Source organism: Marmota marmota, unplaced genomic scaffold (genome assembly GCF_001458135.2).
Source record: "Marmota marmota marmota unplaced genomic scaffold, marMar, whole genome shotgun sequence".
Classification (NCBI taxonomy): domain Eukaryota; kingdom Metazoa; phylum Chordata; class Mammalia; order Rodentia; family Sciuridae; genus Marmota; species Marmota marmota.
The window spans coordinates 27,978,277-27,997,254 of record NW_026000185.1 but is presented as its reverse complement, the minus strand read 5'-3'; the positions used below and the strand labels follow the sequence as shown (position 1 = coordinate 27,997,254).

General features: G+C 43.6%; 1 protein-coding gene across 2 annotated transcripts in view; it reads left to right on the top strand.

Annotated features, from left to right (window-relative positions):
- The window catches only part of Styxl1 (serine/threonine/tyrosine interacting like 1), a 50,858-nt gene extending 33,211 nt beyond the window's left edge, over positions 1-17,647 (top strand). For both annotated transcript variants that reach the window (XM_048789961.1, XM_015491444.2), the window contains 4 exons: positions 3,908-4,053; positions 12,812-12,909; positions 14,475-14,587; positions 17,398-17,647. In XM_048789961.1, coding sequence (XP_048645918.1) covers positions 3,908-4,053; positions 12,812-12,909; positions 14,475-14,587; positions 17,398-17,529 — 489 coding nt within the window. In that variant the 3' untranslated portion in view covers positions 17,530-17,647. The remainder of the gene's footprint in view (positions 1-3,907; positions 4,054-12,811; positions 12,910-14,474; positions 14,588-17,397) is intronic.
- Positions 17,648-18,978: the final 1,331 nt, after the last annotated feature.

The window sequence follows — 18,978 nt, the reverse complement described above, 5'->3', positions numbered from 1 at the left end:
CCTCTCTCCTCCTCTGAGGTAACGGCACCTAGGATTTGGGCTCAGCAAGTGCCCACCAAGTGCGGCTCCCTGTTCCTGGGGGCCTCCCTTTGCTGGCTTTTCAGGGTGTGGAGAGATTGGTGTCTTCTCTGAGCTTCTGCTGCTAATAACTCGCCCCACATACTTTACTGACAGCTCTAGTGAGGTGTAGCTGACATGCGATGAATGGCACGTTTAAAATGAAGTATGGTTGGTTTTAATACGTGTGTGCAGTGACTTTCCTAGATTTGGAGGGGAGGGGCTTGTGGAAGCTACGAGGGCTGGGTGGGCAAGTGGTAACCCTGCTTGGTTGTGGCTCTTTAGAATGGGGTTGCCTAGCATTTGCCTCTCCCTGTCATAGGACCTTTGCCACCAATTTAGGAACAAAGGTGAAGGTTCTACTTGCTACATGTTCTTTACCATAGGTGGGAGTGTCTCCATGCTCCCCTAGGAGCTGCTTCTCTGAGGGAAGGTGGTGGCCAAGTATTAAGGCTCTGAGATTGCCTTCCACTTTAGATGGAGCAGCTTATAGTGACTTCCCTGTGCTGGTAGGTGACCTTCCTTCAGTAAGAGCTCCCTCTGAGCAGAGGTGCTCAGGGAATGACAGATTTCAGCAGTTCATTGCTAGAGGCAGATGAGGACCCGCCACTGAGCAGTGCCAAGCAGAAGGTTGGCATGGTCACGTTATACTTTGGGAAGCTCATTAGGAAGCAGATCAGTGGGCCAGAGTAGATTTGGGGAGCCCTGATGAGAGGCAGGGGAGAAAGACAGTCTGAGGACATTTAGGAAGCAGCATTGCTCAACTAGAGGACATGGGGGAGTCTGGAGACAGGAGGAAGGCCCTGGTGTTAATGTGGGTGACAGGTGGGCCATAGTGTGGTTCATAGCAGTGGGGAGCCCCTGGGGGACAATTTGTGGGGCAGACAGCAGCCTCCATTCAGACTGCTCGGTGGAGATATCTTTTCTGTTTTATTACCTGGTATTAATGTGCATGCTTTGAGAAGATGAAATGTTTCTATCTGTGCCACACCCTCTTCCCAGCTCAAGTCAGGTAACCACAGAAAGGGAGGCTGGTTTGCAGGAAGCAGGAGAGTTATGAGGCAGGTGGTGGGTGCTGAGGCAGGTTGTTCTCTAGTGGGATTATAGGAATGTCACAGGGCTCCAGTGAGCCAGGTACCCTGGGTGGAGTCAGCAGGGCTCTGGGGCGTGGCTTGTAGTGGCTTCACCTGGGGTGGGAGGGACTGGTGCTGACAGGGAGGTAGACTGAGGTTTTTTTTTTTTTAATTTTGAGAAAAAGGAAAAAGAAGGTTTATTGCTTTGCTAGCAAAGGAGAAACACAGGGGACTCCTGTCCCAAAGACTGTGATTCTGCCCATCAGTAGGAACAGAGGGCTTTTAAAGAGGTGATTCAGAGAAAATGAGTTTAGGGAGGAGAGATCAGGGAGAAGATCAGGAAGGAGAAAGTTAGGGAAAATAAGAACAGGAAGGGGTTGGGCTTGTGGCTCAGTGGCAGAGCACTTGCCTCCCACATGTGATGCACTGGGTTCAATCCTCAGCAGCACATAAAAATAAATAAACAAAATAAAGACATTGTGTCCATGTATAACTAAAAACAAAAAACAAAAGAGAAGGTCAGGAAGGAGAAGGTAAGGGAAAAGAAAAAAATATGTAAATTTCAAAGCCACAAGGGATATGGTCACAGTATCAAGTGAACCCTTGTTACATTTCCCCACTGTCAATTTCTAGCTTCCATTTCTATGGAAAGCAGGTGGCAACATCTTCAAGCTATTTACTGCTGAACAGGGGCAAAGTTGGGGAAAGTAACCCAAAGTTCTTATTCTCTGTCAGGTGTAGGGGGTGGACAGTTAGGGCATTCAACATCAGAGCAGTCCAGAGGTCCACAGTGGCAGTTGGCAGGTGACTGGACAAGGTATACATAAGGCAGGGATCTTGCCAAGACAACAATAAAGAGCAAAGAATTCATTACATTTTTGTAAATAATTAGAACAAAAGCAATTAGTATTTCATCCAGTCTCTGAAAACCATGAGGACTGTAATTCATAAACTATCAGTGAAAAATGGATTAGTTCATCAACGGATGTCAGGAAGATTTGTAGGTTTTTGAAATCAGACTCAAATTAACTCAGGACAAATTTGGGACTCTTACGATCATTACTATTATTCACTCTCACACAAGAATCCTTCCTTTATAGCCTCCAGCTGTACTTACTTTTGGAAGGGTTGACACAAATATACATCTTATGTTACATTTTTTAAAATATATACATATTTTTTCATTTTTTAGTTGTGGATGGATAATGCCTTTATTTATTTATCTTTATGTGGTGCTGAGGCTTGAACCCAGTGCCTCGCACATGCAAGACAAGTGCTCTACCACTGAGCCACAACCCCAGCCCTTATGTTACATTTTTAAAACCATTGTTTTTACGTTTAAGTGTCCAGGTAGGACTGTGCTTTTAGGCTATACTCTCCTGCTAGGTGTTTAAGACCAAGTTGGCCAAAACTGACCCTGTTCCTATCTACTCTTAAGAGTCAGCTGAGATTCCTCAGGGATCACTCCTGGGGACATATGTGAAGGCTCTTGGCTCCGTTAGCTTTCCTCTACCATTGGTGCCAATTGCCAGGATGGGTTGGGGTCTGTCTGACCATATATGGCTTATCTTGGAAGCATCAGGGACATTTCCATCTCCAATGACCCTCTTCTTTGCAGAATGTGCACTGGTTGGCTTCCTGTTCTATAGGGTCCTCTCTATCTCCAGGTCACCAGAGTTACATGGACCAAAGAGGGGTCACATCATTCTCCACGTCCTGGCTGACCTTAGAGGGCAAGGTCCAAAATATTGGCTACTTTTTCCTTGGCCCTTTTACTTCCTTGCCTTTGGTCTCCAAGGTTTTGGTTTTAAACATCCAGCAAGCCAGTTTTACCAGACTTAAAGAGGGAGTAACAGGTCATAACTTCAATATCTATAATTTTACAGGTACCCCTTTCATTTAATTTGGGTCAGTATTAGTACTGGAAGTCAGGATTATATAGTATCTGTCCTACATAGCCCGAGGTATTTAAGTTGTTACTTCTGATTCTGATTTGGTACCAAAGGACTATGGAAGAGATTTTGACCGCCAATCACACAGGCCAGGGTCTCCCTTGGAGGTATGACGGGGAAGTGGCGCAAGTCAGAGCATGNCCCCCATCCCCCACCAACCCCATAACTGCCATTTTACTCTTTACCTCTGAGATCAGCTTCTTCAGAGTCCACCTGGGATTGAGACTATGTGGACCTCACTGTTCTGTGCCTGGCTTATTTCACTTAACATAATATCCTCTGTTCTATTTATGTTGCTGCAGTCAAATTTTCTGTCACATTTATGGACCCTGAATTTAAGTGGTTGTCTTGTCCTCTCTGCCCCACTGACCATTCGCCTCCTTCATCAGAACACATTTTCTAATGGCAGATAGGCACAATGTGGAGAGTTTTATTGAGTGTGTCTTTAAGGTGTTTAAATTCTGATGTCCCCATTGTAATAAAAGTTCTGTTCCTCCCCACCCCACCCCCAATTGGACACATTCTGGGTTGTGGAAGTTCTGCACCACAAGGTCCTCAACTCCAGCCTTTTTGCATGTGACCAGGTGCAAATGGTTGCCAGGGAGGGCAATGGAGTCGGTGCTGAGAGCTAGCATGGCATCGTGATGCTGTAGCCAGTCCTGATGGGACAGCCCTCTCTCTCCTCATGTGAGCTGCTATTTGCCAGTCTTTATGAAAGTCCAGATCTCAGTATCATCCACTGTCTGCTGAAGAGATTTCAAGAGATGAAAAGCTCCCTTCCAGAGGGCCCATGCTCACAGCAGTCCTTCTCTTTCCCAACTCCAGGAACTAGATGCATTTCAGCCGTATCCTGTTGAAATAATTCCTGGAAAGGTCTTTCTGGGAAATTTCAGTCAAGCCTGTGACCCTCAAGTGCAGAAGGATTTGAAAATCAAAGCACATATCAATGTCTCCATGGAGATGGGACCCTTGTAAGTAAATGAGACACTTTTTTTAAGGATATCATTTATTTATACACATTTCCTAGTGCCATGCATTTGTAGAGTTGAAAGGGCTCTTAGCAGCCAACACAAACTGGAGCAGAGTTAGCATGGCCTTCGCCCGTGCCTCGTGTGGCTTTGGCATCCTCTGCCCCCTGAGTCCTCACACTCGTCCTGTGAACCTCACCATGAGTGGTGCTTTCCAGGTCTTTAACATGGTGTTATGAAGCATCTTGGTCTACTCTGCTTGGCCTGTCTCAGGAACCTGTGAGAAATGCCTCTGTGCTTTGGCATTTGGTACCAGGACACACATGCCCATGCAGGCTCATCCTTGTTCACTGTGCAGGAAAGCCCTCACTAGCCCTGCTGGCCAGCCTCTGTTTTCTGACAGTGTCTGGTCCTGGTCACCAAGACCTAGAATTCTCTGCTTTCAGCTCCTGATCAAAATGGAAATAATACAAGAATTCAGCAAGGCATCTGATAACAAAAATGTCATATAAAGGGGCTAGGGTTGTGGCTCAGAGATAGAGCTCTAGCCTAACATGCGTGAGGCACTGGGTTCAATCCTCAGCTCCATATAAATATAAAATAAAGATATTGTGTCCACCTATAACTAAAAAATAAATATTTAAAAATGTCATATAAAATCGATCAATTCAACTTATGAATGTAGAAACATAATGAAAGATGAAAGATCCATCTTTACAATAAAAACTAAAAGTTATGGGGCTGGGGATGTGGCTCAAGTGGTAGTGCGCTCGCCTGGCATGTGTGCGGCCCGGGTTCAATCCTCAGCACCACATACAAACAAAGATGTTATGTCCGCTGAAAACTAAAAAAAATAAATATTAAAAAATTCTCTCTCTCTCTCTCTCTCTCTGGAAAAAAAAAAACTAAAAGTTATAAGATTCCTAGAAATAAATTTAAGAAATATGCAGGGCCTATGTAAATAAGACAATTTTTTGTGTGTGTGTGTGACACTGAGGGTTGAGCCCAGGGGCACTTGACTACTGAGCCACATCCCCAGCCCTATTTTGTATTTTATTTAGAGACAGGGTCTCACTGAGTTGCTTAGTGTCTCACTTTTGCTGAGGCTGGCTTTGAACTCGTGAGCCTCCTGCTTCAGCCTCCTGAACTGCTGGAATTATAAGCATGCACATCCAGCCATCCCCAGCCTTTTAAATTTGTTTGTTTTCGAGACAGAGTCTAAGTTCCTGGCTCTGGCCTTGAACTTGCGATTCTCCTGCCTCTGCTGTTGCTAGGATTACAGGTATGCATCACCATGCCTGGCTAAGGAAACTAAAGGATGTAGAAAAAAGAGGGCATCGATGATGGGAAAGACTGTTGGATAAGAAACCTAATGTCATGGGTGATGTCAACTGCCTATGAATTCATCTAAAAATTCAAAAAGATCTGAGCCAAAAAGCAAGTTATTTCCTAATTTGCTTTTTGGCTGAGATCTTTATAATGCCAACTCAAAGTTGGATATCTATATGATATATTCTTCAAGAATATAAATGAGACTACTTTCCATTTCTAACCAGATGAAGTAACAAGGACCAAATTTACTCCCCCACCTTAAATAACTGAAATAAAACGTATAGAACAGGGTTTTTTGGACAATGGCTAACTAACAACACAGGACAGTTTCTCAGGCATACAAAAGCTGAATGAATTCATCATCAACAAACTTGCACTACAAAAAAGTTAAAGGAAGGGCTGGGGATGTGGCTCAAGTGGTATCGCGCTCGCCTGGTATGCTTGTGGCCCGGTTCGATCCTCAGCACCACATACACACAAAGATGTTGTGTCTGCTGAAAACTGAAAAATAAATATTGAAATATTCTCTCTCTCTCTCTCTCTCTCTCTCTCTCTCTCTCTCTTTAAAAAAAAAAAGTTAAAGGAAATCTTTTGGGCAGAAAGAAAATGATACCAGATGGAAATCTGAATCTCTATAAAAAGAACAAAGACCACCAGAAGTGATAATTATGTAGATAAATATAAGATACTTTCCCTCTTGTTTAAAAATCTCCTCAATAATCAGTTAATGATGTGTTCTATAAACTCTAAAGCAACTGCAAAAAATATATATATAATGAATGAAATAATAAAGGAAAAATAGAATCATAATAACCCAGAAGAAGACAGAAAAAGAGGAAAATGGGAATAAAGAAGAGATGAGATCAATAGAAAACAAATATCAAATGATAGATTTAAACTCATATCAACATTTAGTCTAAAGATTCCAGTCAAAAGGCAGAGATTATAGATTGCCTAAAAAAATGTACTTCAAATATAAAGTAAAAGGATGTAACAAGATATTCTAGACTGAGATAAATTTTAAAAAACTCTAGTTGCTATATTATTATCAGAAAATTCAGACTTCACAGCAAAGTATACTACCCAGAGATGAGGGGAGTCATTTCATTATGAGAAAGTGGTCAATTAATCTAGACTCTAGATTCTAGAGAAAAAATATTCTTTAAAAAAAAAATACTTATTTTTTAGGTGTAGATGGACACAACACAATGCCTTTTATCTATTTATTTATTTTTTTAATATGGTGCTGAGGATTGAACCTGGGTCCAGCCCATGCTAGGCGAGCGCTCTACCGCTGAGCCACAATCCCAGCCCAGGGAAAAAATATTCTTAAACATGTATGTACCTAATGAAGGAGTTTATTTGATCCCTATAGATCCATTATAGATCCTACTTTAAAAATAACATAAAATAAAGGAGTTCAAAGTACATGAAATTAAAACTATTAAAATGTTTTGGAAGGAGCTGAATGCAGTGGTGCACACCTGTGATACCAGTGACTCAGAAGGTAGAAGGATTGCAAGTTTGAGGCCAGCCTCAGCAACTTAGGATCTAAACAAAATTTTAAAACTCTGTCTTAAAATGAAAAAAAAATTTTTTTAAATGGCTGGGGTTGTAGCTCAGTGGCAGAGTCCTCCTGAGTTCAATCCCAAGTTAAAAAACTGAAAGAAATACAACAATCCACAATTATAATCAGAAATCTCAGCATATCAATAATTGCTACAACAAGTAAATGGAAGATAGGTTATAATTTCAAAGACTAGAAGAATGTAATTGTCCAACTTTACTTAATTGACAATTGTAAGATGTTTCACACAAAATTAGTAATGTTCTTCTAGTCTTTGAATATCTTTTTTATGCTAGAACCATTTTAATATAATTATACATAGCTGCCAAATCCAGGAAGAAAAGATTTATGCATATATAACTTCCAGTTAACATCTGCATGCATAAACAATAATCTCAGTTTAACAACTCATCAGGGTCAGAGCAATTTACCAATGTTTCTTTACTTCTAGGCTTACCAACAGTAAGATACAGATGAATTAATGTCCTTTTGTTTCTTCAGACATTTTGTTGTAAAGTTTTAGTGCAGCTCACCTCCAGACAAAAGTAATCTTTTAAAATCAGTACTAAATTGCTTTGAATTTTGCTTATAATTATCACCTATTTAATCACTAAGAACTCCTGGAGAAGTGGAGTTCAAGGCTGCATACAATAACAGGAGATCATAGTTTTGAAGTCTAGCACAGATTGAAAACCACAGATGTACCATTTATATAAGACACACACTGTTTGTTGAATATCTTCTTACTGTTTAATATCTTCTCAATAAGAACATGGAATATTTTTTGTCAGGGTACCCTGTTCTGGACCACAATACAAACATTATTAAACCTAAAAGGATTAAAGTTTTAAAAATTATGTTCTATGACCCTAATGGAATTAAATTAGAAATCAATAACACAGGTATCTGGGGAAAATCCCAAACACGTGGAAATGAAATAACACACTTTTTTTTTTTTTGGGGGGGTGAACAATGGACCTTTATTTCTTGTAGTTTTGGAGGGGAAGTCTAAGGGAAGGGTGATAGCAAGGTCAGTTTTGGTGAGGGCTTTCTTCCTGTNAGGGAGAGGAAGACAGAGAGAGGGAGCGGGGACACACACAGCACAAGAGAGCTCTGGTGTCTCTTCCCCTTCTTATAAGAATACTAGTCTCATTTTGGAGGCTTCATCTTCATGACCTCATCTAAACCTGCTTATGTCACTAAGGCCCCACCCTCAAATGCCACCACATTGGGCATTAGAGCTTCGCATGTTGATTATGGGGAGGACCCAAACGAAAATAACACACTTTTAAGTAGCATATGTGTCAAAAGAAATTAAGGGGAAAATTAGAAATTATTTTGAACTGAATGAAAATATAAACAACACATGTCAAAAATTGTGCATGCAGCTAAAGCAATGTTAGAGGAGAATTTACAACCTAAATGCCTATGTTAGAAAAAAAGAACCTCAAATCAAGGAACTTCCACCTTAAAATTTTTAAAAAGTAAGCAGGGGGAATGAAATAATAAGGAATAGAAACAAATGAAAAAGAAAACATAACAAATAGGAAAATTAATGAAGCCAAAAGTTTTTTCTCAAAAAAAAGTTCTCTGAAAAATCAATAGAATTGGTATATCCTATCAAACTGATTGGAGTAGACAGAAGACAAAAATAACATTATTGAGTTAAAAGAGACCATCATTATAGATCCTACCAATATCAAAAAGTATTCTTAGGCACTTATCCCAGAGAAAGGAAAACTTACATTTATACCAAAAACTGTGCATCTATATTCACAACAATTGTCCAGCTAAGTAGTTTGAAAAGCTGTGGTGGGTACATACCATGGAAGACTCCTGCTGATACATGCCACAACTTGGATCTCCTGCTTGGATCTCTATGGAACTGATGCTGAACACAAAACAAAACACCAAATCTGAAAAGTTACTTACAATATTCTATTTATATAGCATTTTTAATAGAACAAAATTTTAGAAATAGAGGATAGATTAGTGGTTGGCAGGACTTGGGAAAGGGCTCTAGCATGTTGGTTATCAGAGGGCAATAAAAGGGATCCTTGGTATTTCTTGACCTATGGGAGATTCAGGAACCTACGTGAGCAATAACTTTATAAATAGAGTGAACTACAGACAGACATACACCTGCATGGATGCAAGTAAAACTGTAGAAAGCTGAATAAGATTGACAGGTTATATCAGCGTAGTATCCTGCTTGTGATATTATATTATAGTCTTGCAAAATGTTACTGCTGGGGAAACTAGGTGAAGTGTACAGGGCTCTCTATTATTTCTTAAGACTGCATATGAATCTACAATTATCTCAAAGTTTTTAATTAAAAATATTTAGAAGGACTGGGGTTGTGGCTCAGTGGTAGATTGCTTGCCTAGCATGCATGAAACACTGGGTTAGATCCTCGGCACCATATAAAAATAAAAAAGGTATTGTGTCTACCTACAACTAAAAATATATATTAAAAAAATTTAGAAAATGAGCAACTTTATGCCAATAAATTTGAAAATATAGAGTAAATGAACAAATTCCTTGAAAGAGTCAAGCTCGGTTAGATAATAGATAATCAGGGCTGGGGATATAGCTCAGTTGGTAGAGTGCTTGCCTCATATGCACAAGGCCCTGGGTTCAATCCCCAGCACCATAAAAAAAAGAAAGAAAGAAATAGATAATTAGAATATCCCTCTATTAGAGAAATTGAATTCACAGTTAAAAACCTTTGTACAAAGAAAACATCTAGGCCCATATGCCTTTATTGGTGAAATAATAATTTCACAAAAACTCTTTAAGAAAATAAAGATGTGCTGGGTGTGGTGGTACATGCCTGTAATCCCAGCAGTTTGGGAGGCTGAGGCAGGAGGATTGTGAGACTAAAGCCAGCCTCAGTAACTTAGGCAGGCCCTAAGAAACTTAGGGAGACCCTGTCTTTAAAAAAATATTAAAAAGTGTGGGGGATGGAGCCACATGGTTAAGTCACATGGGTTCAATTCCCAATACCAAAAGAAAATAAAGATGAGAGAACTCTAATTCATTTATGAGATACATCATTATTTGAAACTCAAACCTACAAAGACTTTACAAGAAGGGAAACTACAGACCAATATCCCTATGAATATAGGCACAACAATTCTTAACAAAATTTTTGTAAATTGGATTCTAAAATATCTAAAAATGATAATATCTCATGACCAATTGTGTTTGTTCCAGGAATGCAAGGTTGGTTTAACATTGAAAACCAAAGGTAAGGCACCATATTAACAGACTGGGAAAGGAAACATCTTCAAGTGGTGCTGAGAGCCATTGCCAAGTAGGAATGACACATGGCAATTTCTTTGTCAGCCTACCCAATGTTGCTTAGAGGAAGGACTCTCCATATTGACCCAGGTCATTTGAAGTGACATTGCATGTAAAGTGACCTTGCTCAAGGACTAGGGCGGATCCAGGTTTAGGGTGTATCCTGCTGGGATTAGGGAGTATCCCGCTCCCTGGGTTTAGGGCGGTTCCAGGTTTAAGGTGGTTCCAGGTTTAAGGTGTACCCTGCTGGGAATAGGGCGTATCCTGCTGCCTCAGGCACGCCTGCTCCTTGAGTTCCCATTGAGTTCAGAGAGTATTCAGAGAGTATTTTGGGGATTCAAAGCCCGGTGGAGAGTGTGGATTTTGCCCAGAATGTGGATTTGCCCAGAACCTGTTTGTAGAGTGCCGGAGTGAGTTCGGGAATAAAGAATTGCTGTTTGAATCTACAAGGTTGTGAGTGGCTCGTGATTTTGTGCCCGGCCAGACTGCGGCAAAGTGGAGAAAAGTTGCACTCTGTAGTTGCTGAATCCATATATATGTATAAGTGTGTATTTAAATATATATGTATAAAATATAAAAATCAGTAATATGTGGTTCATAAAATAATCAACAGTTTTCAGGAGACTAAAATTATATTAGCTTTCTTTCAACCACTGAGGGATTGAGATAGATGATTAATTTAAAAATGTAATTAGAAAATCCCTAGAAATCTATAAATAAATTTCTAAACAGCCAATGAAGCAAAGAACTCACAATGGAAATTAGGAAATATTTTCAAATACACGATAATGAAAATACTATGTATCAATTTGTGGAGTGTAGCTAAGCTGTGATTAGAGGGAAATGTACAGCTAGGAATGAATACACTTATTACAAAGGGAAAAGGCTAGAAATCAATGAGTTAAGCATTTATCTTAAGAGAGGAACAGGAAATTAGACCCAAATGACAAAGGGATAATAAAAGCAGATTATTGAAATAGCAACAATAAAAGAGGATCAAGAAGGCCAAATAGTTTTTTTTTTTAAATAAAATCAATAAACACTTGGCAAAGAGAGCAAAGGCACCAATAACCAAATGGCAAGAGAGAACCCATGTCCTGTACCTACTCTAAAAGATTGTAAGAGATGCTACGGAAACTTTATTATGGTAAACATAGATGAACAAATTTTAGAAACTCCCTGTCAAAACTGACATCAAACAAAATTTGAGTAGTATAAAGAACTAGTGAACATTTCCACAGACAGAATTCCAGGTTTAAATAGTTTCAGTGATTTAATTTTATTTAATATTTAAGGAGGAAATTAGGTCAATATTAAGTTTTTTTTTTCCTTTTTAGAGAATAAAAAGAACAACTATCAACTTATTTTATGAGACCAGCATAATTTTAACTTCATAACCTAAGATGCTATAATGCAGGAAAATTATAGACTAATTTTCCTTGTGAATATAGTTGTAAAAATTCTAAATAAAATATTAGCACACTGAATATGGTGAGATATGAAAGGATAATACATGGTGAGGAAGTTGGGTCTATTCCAATGATATGAAGTTGCTTTAACTTCTGGAGAATTCACAGCTTACCAAATCATTAACATAGAGAAAAAAAAAAACAATTATTTCAATAGGTACAGATAAAGCATTTGGTAAGATTCACTATACATTCCTTTTTTTAAAAAAAAAAACTCTATGTAGTGCTGAGGATCAAACTCAGTGCCTCACGCATGCTAGGCGAGCGTTCTACCTCTGAGCCACAAATCCAGCCCTCACTATATTCTTAATTTTTCTTTTCAGTACTGGGAAATGAACCCAGGGGTGCTTTACCACTGAGGCACATCCCCAGTCCTTTTTAAGTTTTGAGACAGAGTCTTGCTAAGTTGCTCAGGGTCTTGTAAATGGCCAGGTCTGGCCTTGAATTTGTAATCCTGCCTCAGCCTCTGGAGCTGAGCCACTGGGATTATAGACAAGTGCCACCACACCCAGCTTCACTATGGATTTGTAACTTTTCTTTTCAGTATTGGGGATTGAACTCAGGGGCACTTTATCACTGAGCTACATTCCCAGCCCTTTTAATTTCAATTTTTTTTTAATTTTGAGAGAGGGTCTTGCTCAGTTGCTTTTAACTGCTGAGACTAGCCTTGAACCTGTGATACTTCAGAATGCTGAGCTTACAGGTGTTCACCACTGTGTCCCACTCATAATTAAAAAAAAAAATCTTGGAAAACCAGGAATAGAATGGAACTTTCTTGATTTAATTTTTTAAAAAATATACAAAAGTCTCTGCAGCAGGCCTGGGGTGCCAGTGTAGCCCAGTAGCAGAGCATTTGCCTAGTGTAGACAAAGCCCTGGATTTGATTCCAGCACTGGAAAAAAAAAGATCTGTAAGTAACCATCACACTTACTGGTGAAATGTTGAAAGTTTTCTCTCAGCTTCTGAACAAGACAATGATGCCACTATTTCCATTCCTACTTCCTGGCATCCTTCCCCTGTGGACCCGCTGCTGAAGATGAGGGGAAGCCTCAGTGGGCTATGTGCTGGTGACCTGTATTCTTTGTTTAGTTTTGCAGGTGACTCTGACAACCTTCTGCACATCCAGATAGAAGATACCCCAGACGTCAAGATTATTCCCTTTTTACGTCACCTCTGTCACTTCCTTGGTAAGAGCCTTCCCTAACCAGGGAGCAATTAGCCTGGGAGGCAGAGGGACTACAGTACCTCTTCCACATGCTTATCCCTGATCTTGACTCCCCATGCTGAAGACAGAGGAGGTAGGGGCCAGCACATGCCTAGCCAAATGTGGACAACCCAGGATGAGTCCAGCTTCTCAGGATTCCCGTTAGATGAGTGGGGGTGGTGTTTCCCTTGGGAGCAGTGGGCTCCAGTGGGAGTACTAGGTTGCAGGTTGAGCAGCCCTGGTGAGGCTGCCATAGCCCTTTGAGGCTATTTGAAAGTATGGGTGCTGGCCACCACATGTGATCGTGTCTGTGGAGGACCTAGAAGTGCATCTTCAGACCCGAGGGTGCTTTATCTGCACCCTCAGGTCTGGCCAGCAGGATGTGGATGGAGGGAGGAACACTTGGAACCTCCCAACCCTGATTGCTGCGTTGCTCCATGTGGGCTCCCTGCCACCTGTTGTCCTCCTGCCACACACAAAGCAACACCCACCAGCTGCTTAAATCATCCAGGGTGGATTGTGTGGTCGTTCCCAGGGCATAGGACTGTCTGAGGAAAGCAAGGTCCCTGGAGAGCAAGGCTGGATCAGGGCAGAGGCCCTCCCTGAAGTGCCTGCTGGCACCACACAGCCCCCAGCCCCAGCAATTGGGGCTGACAGTGGAGCCCAAGTGCCTATTATTAGCCCAGCAGATTGCCACTTTCACTCAGCTAGGATCCGAGACTGAGACTTCCCGTGTATCCCACCATGAGGTGGCAGAGTCTGCAGCACAGAGAGACCCACCCTGCTGGGTGGCTCTGGGCCAGCCTGTCACTGATGCATGGCTCAGTCTCATGTATGTGAATAGGCAGTCGGCCTTCATCATCCCAAAGTTCTCCTCCAGCTCTGACAGCCTGGCTTTGCACGTGGTGTGCTCATCTTTAGTTCTTGGGGTTCCCAGGCCAGCCTGCAATGACAGTTTAAACTCCCCCACTCCCTGGGCAGGACTCCCAGCCTTGGGGTTATGTGACTGTAGCTGGCTTTTCTATGCCAGGCAATGGGTCTCAGCCTCCCAGATGGCTGGGATTGCAGGTGTGTGCCGCCACATCTGGTGCTCAGCATAGGGCAGAATAAAACCCCATTTTCCAGATAAGGAAACTGTGGCTCAGAGTAACTTGCCCAAGCCCCACAGAACAGTGAGTGACAGAGCCAGGATTCACACCCCCTGCATTGCCTAGCTGGCACCTGAGTGTCCTTGGGGCATCATCCTATCAGCATTAGGCCAACTGGCAACAGCTTCCTGGGCTAGAAACCTGGAGAGCCAGGAAAAGGTTTCACCTGGCAGTGCCAGTTAGCTCTTGAATGGCCAGCTAGGTCTGAGGGCCCCCCGTTTGCTAGACAAGCTGTGTTGGGGAAGTTGTGAGACTTGCCCAGGCTTGACATACTGTTCCATACTCATGCTTGAACTATGGACACAGCGAGGCCAATCTCTGATAGCCACCCAGGTTCCAGGTCCATGGGGAAGAGGGCTCTGCACAAACCCACCTCTTCCTTCCTTCCTTCCTTCTGCAGAAATTCACCTGGAGCTTGGCTCTGTTGTTCTGGTCTTTTCTACCCGGGGCATCAGTCGCAGTTGTGCGGTAATTGTGGCCTTCCTCATGCACTGGAGAGAGGAGACCTTGCAGGTATGTGTTCCTTGAGGCGGGCTTGGGCCACAACCACCCTAGGTGTAGAGTCAGGGCCAAACCTGGGAGAAATAGGGCCTGGCACTACTGTGGTTCCCCAATTGTGGGATGGGGAGGGGGAGAATCAGGAGGGGAACTCCAAATCAGGGTGTTTCCCAGCAAGTGGCACCCAAGGGTGGGTCCCAACGCTGCAGGCCAAAGCCTGGTATACAGCACTAACAGGACACAGGCCAGGCTGAGAGGCAGCACCAGCTCTGTGGCTCCCCTGCTGCCTGTCTGTCCCCGAGGTTGGTTTGGGTTTGTTCAAAGAAAAATGAGTGGAGTCACAGAATTGCAGCACTGGCCAGGCCTCAGTGGGCACCCATGTCAATCTTCCTCTCCAGAGTGGGAAGGGAGGAGGGCACTGTTAAGGCAGACCCACGGAGATTCGGGCATCTGACTCCCAGGTAGGGCTCGCTTGGGGGCCTGCCCTGGGGAGGGGATCCTTGCCTGTCCATGGTCTCAGAGGGTTTGTGTGGGAGCTGAAAACTCCCCGTGTGTGTTTGGGGGAAGGGCAGGGGTAAAGAATAACCATGGTTTTGGGTATTGACCCAACGTGCTCTTCAGGAAGTTGCAGCCTAGAATGCCTTGGCTTTCCGGTAAGTCCACTTCAAGGCATGTACATCAGAGAGCAGAAGACAGGGACTCATATATGTGCACACCCACGTTCACAGCAGGACTGTTCACAATAGCTGAAAGGTGGAAATGACACAAATGTCTGTGGACAAATAAAAGGAAACACAAAATGTGACATCTCCATATAGGAAAGAGTCAGCCCTGCAAAGGAAGGGAATTCTGCTGCGTGCCACAGTATGGGTGGGCCTGGAGGACACTGCTCCATAAGGCAGGCCGGTCATTAAAGGACTAGTACCTAGGATTCCCCCTGGTGTGTGGTACCTAGAGTATCAAAATCAGACAGGTGAATAGCAGTTGACACGGATGTACCCAGGGAACAAGTGGGATGGGGAGTCAATGTTTAATGGGGTCAGAGGATCAGTTTGGGAAAATGAAGATGTTCTGGAGATGGAGCGGGTGACAGTTGCACAGTAATATGAACATACTCAGCGCCATGGAACTGTATAGCCCTAAAGGTGGTTAAAATGGTGAACTTTAAGTTCTGTATAATTTACCACAATTGAAAGGTGTCTTTTTAAAATAGTATTTTTAGTTGTAAATAGACACAGTACCTTTATTTTATTCATTTTTATGTGGTACTGAGGATTGAACCCAGTGTTGAGCACTTGCCTAGCATGTATGGGACACTGGGTTCTTTGTACAAGTTTTTTTTTTTTTTTTAATTTGGGGAATTTTAAAATTTTTCTATTTCTACAAAATATGCCATTGGGATTTAATAAGGATTCTTATATCTGTGGATTATTTAGGCAGTATGGACATCTGGACCACAGTAAGTTTTCTATAACATTGGATATGTTGCCATTTAATTGTATCATCTTCAATTTCCTTCTACAATGCTTTTTGTAGTTTTTGGTATGTCTCTCACCTCTTTGGTTAAATGTTTTAGTCTTTTTGATGCTATTGTAAATGGAATTGTTTTCTTAATTTTTTTTGAATTGTTCATTGTTGGTTTGTAGAAATTTAACAAACTGATGTGCTAATTTTGGTATCCTGCAACTTCTCTGGATGCATTTGCTCTGGATGTGTAAGATTTTAGAAATTTCTACATGAGATTAATGTCATCTTCACATGGAGTGCCGCAGTCTGGCTGGGCACAAATAACTGAGCTGCCACAAAGCACTTGTAGGTTCAAAACAGCAACTCTTTATTGCCGAACTCCACCAGCACTCCACACATGCTCCCCGGGAACACTCTCACCCTCCACTGGGGTCCTCGTGCACTCTCCCTCGGAACCGTGAGAACTCCACGGGAACTCCAAAGTAGCAGCCTGAGGCAGCAAGAGCCTCTGGACAGTAAAGGTCAAATATACAATTGAATACACAGCTTAACATAACCATCCTCATCTCAAGGCTCCCTAGTGTCATTTCTCAACCATTCCCTCTGGCAATATGCCATGCTCATCCAGACTCAGCTGTGGCCCTCAACAATGGAAATAATCTTTTTTTTCTTTCCAATTTGGGTGTCTTTTCTTTCTTGCCTAATTGCTCTGACAGCTCCCTGCAGTTCTAACAGAAGGGGTGAAAGTGGCCCTGTGCCTTGTTCCTCTAAGTGCTCCTCTCGGGAGAACCTTTCTCCATTGAGTGCGATGTTAGCAAGGGCGATTTTCATAAATGGTCTTTATTAGGTTTAAGCAGTCTTCTTCTTAGTTTCACCATTTCCCCCTTTGCTTTTCCCCTGTCCTCAATCCGGATGGAGACCAGCTCCACGCCTTCTTTCTAACCCTAAAGGAAGGCAACTTTAATCTTCCTTCTTCAGAGAATTTGACCTCGTCCTCCTCCGCTTTCCAGGAACCCATCCAGTGACAATGCAAACCTTTGTTGAGCCTCTCTGCCCCAGGCTTGGGTGTGTTGTGTTCACCCTACTTGGTGGAAGGTTCCCATGTGTTGTCCTAGCATTCACAGCAGCTATCTGAAAAAGGAATGATTTGTCCCTCTATTCAGAAGTGCCAAGAGGCTTGCCCAAGGTGCAGCCAGCTCCCTCCACTGCTTGCCCTACCGAGCCATCACAGGCTGCTGTGGTATCTAGCTCTTAAACCATGTTGTGTGCCCCTGGTCAAGTGCTTCCTATCTCTCCCGAGCTGGATCTGATCCAGGGCCCATGACCAGTCCTGACGTCTCCTTTCTCTCTGTTCACAGAGGTCCTGGGCCTATGTCAAGAAGTGCAAAAATAACATGCGTCCAAATTGGGGATTGGTGACTCAGCTGTCGGAGTGGGAGAAGATTGTCCTTGGAGACACTGTCACAGACATCTTCAATCCACCGTACTAATCTCTGAGGCCCAGAGATGGGCGCTGAAGAACCTTCCTTGGGACCTTTGTGGGCAGAGGGCAAGCATGTGTACCCAGGTTGGTGTGGAAAGAAAAGGCCTGTGCTGCCTGCAGCCTCACTCGGACTTGTGCACTGGTTCTTTCAGGCTCCTGTTCACTCACTGTGGAGGCGCATCTGCTCAGCTTAGGACAGCCCGTATCCCTGGGTGCCTTGGAACACTCCGCTGCCCTCCTAGAGTTTCCTCTGGCCACCTAAGGGGCTGCCATACACACCCTGTGACTTGGATCCTTCAGAGCTTTCCTGGGAGGTGCTCGGTGTTGGTCCACAGGGTGTCACAATAGCCAGCCACTGATGGGGATTTGGGCTGGGGTAGAGCTCAGCTGGTAGAGGGCTTGCCTCGCATGCACAAGGGCCTGGGTTCAACCCCCAGCAACAACAACAACAAAAAAGAAAATAGGTAGGGATTCTCCCATCCCCAGAGATGCCAGGCCTAGCCTTGGCCCTTTGCCTCGTGCCCAGGCCCAGTGCTGTGACCCTCCCAACCCCTGTCTATCACTTGGCACTAATGGCCTTTCTCTGTTCCCACCCCCACTCATTGCTGTTCTCCGGAAAGACTTCTACCCCTCCCAGCCCCTGCACCCAAGTTCCTAGAAATTCCTCAGATCTTAAAGGGAGGTGTTTTCCCCATGCACTTGCTGGCAGCAACCACAGAACAACCTGAGGATTAGGAAAGGGCACGTACAGGGGACCAGGGGACGGGTGGGGCATTCAGGATGCCCATCAATGCAGGGGCTTCCCTAAGTTCATTCAGCAAACATGCCCACAGCCTCCTAGGACTCTCCAGAGTGGGCTGGAGGTGCCGGGATGAGGGAGGTGCCTTCAAGGAGGAGTGGGCTTTGCCAGAGGGGGGAGAGCTTTTCAGGCAGCACCCTCTGTCAGTCTGGGGTGGACTAAGCCTGGGATGGTCGCAGAGCTTGCTGTCTGGCAAGGGACCTCCTGCGAGGCAGGGACAGGGTGGGGAATTAGGCTTGTGCTTTAGGAAGGGCAGCTAGTGGCTATGTGAAGGGCAGTGGAGGTGAGCCTGGAGGCAGAAAGGAGGTGACAAAAAATCCTAGCAAGAGAAGACTCTGGGAATCCCTTCCACTAAGAGGCGCCGTTTCCCAAAGACGAAAAGTGTTTAAGGTCGGTGTCACCTCTCTGGGTCTTGGTTTGCTCCCAGCACCGCGGGCTGGGGCACTGCAGGAAGCACCATGGCATGCAGTTGGCACGGCAGGTGGAAGCCTGGCCAGGGGCCGCAGCCACCTTAGCCACCAAGCTGGCCTAGAGTCGTGGTATGAGACGCCCTTCCAGTGCGTGGCCCCGCCCCTGATCGTGATTGGCTGTTGGGGGCGGGGCCAGCGCGCGGCCCGCGCCAGGTCTTTCTCCATTGGTGGCGGTGGCGGCGCGAGC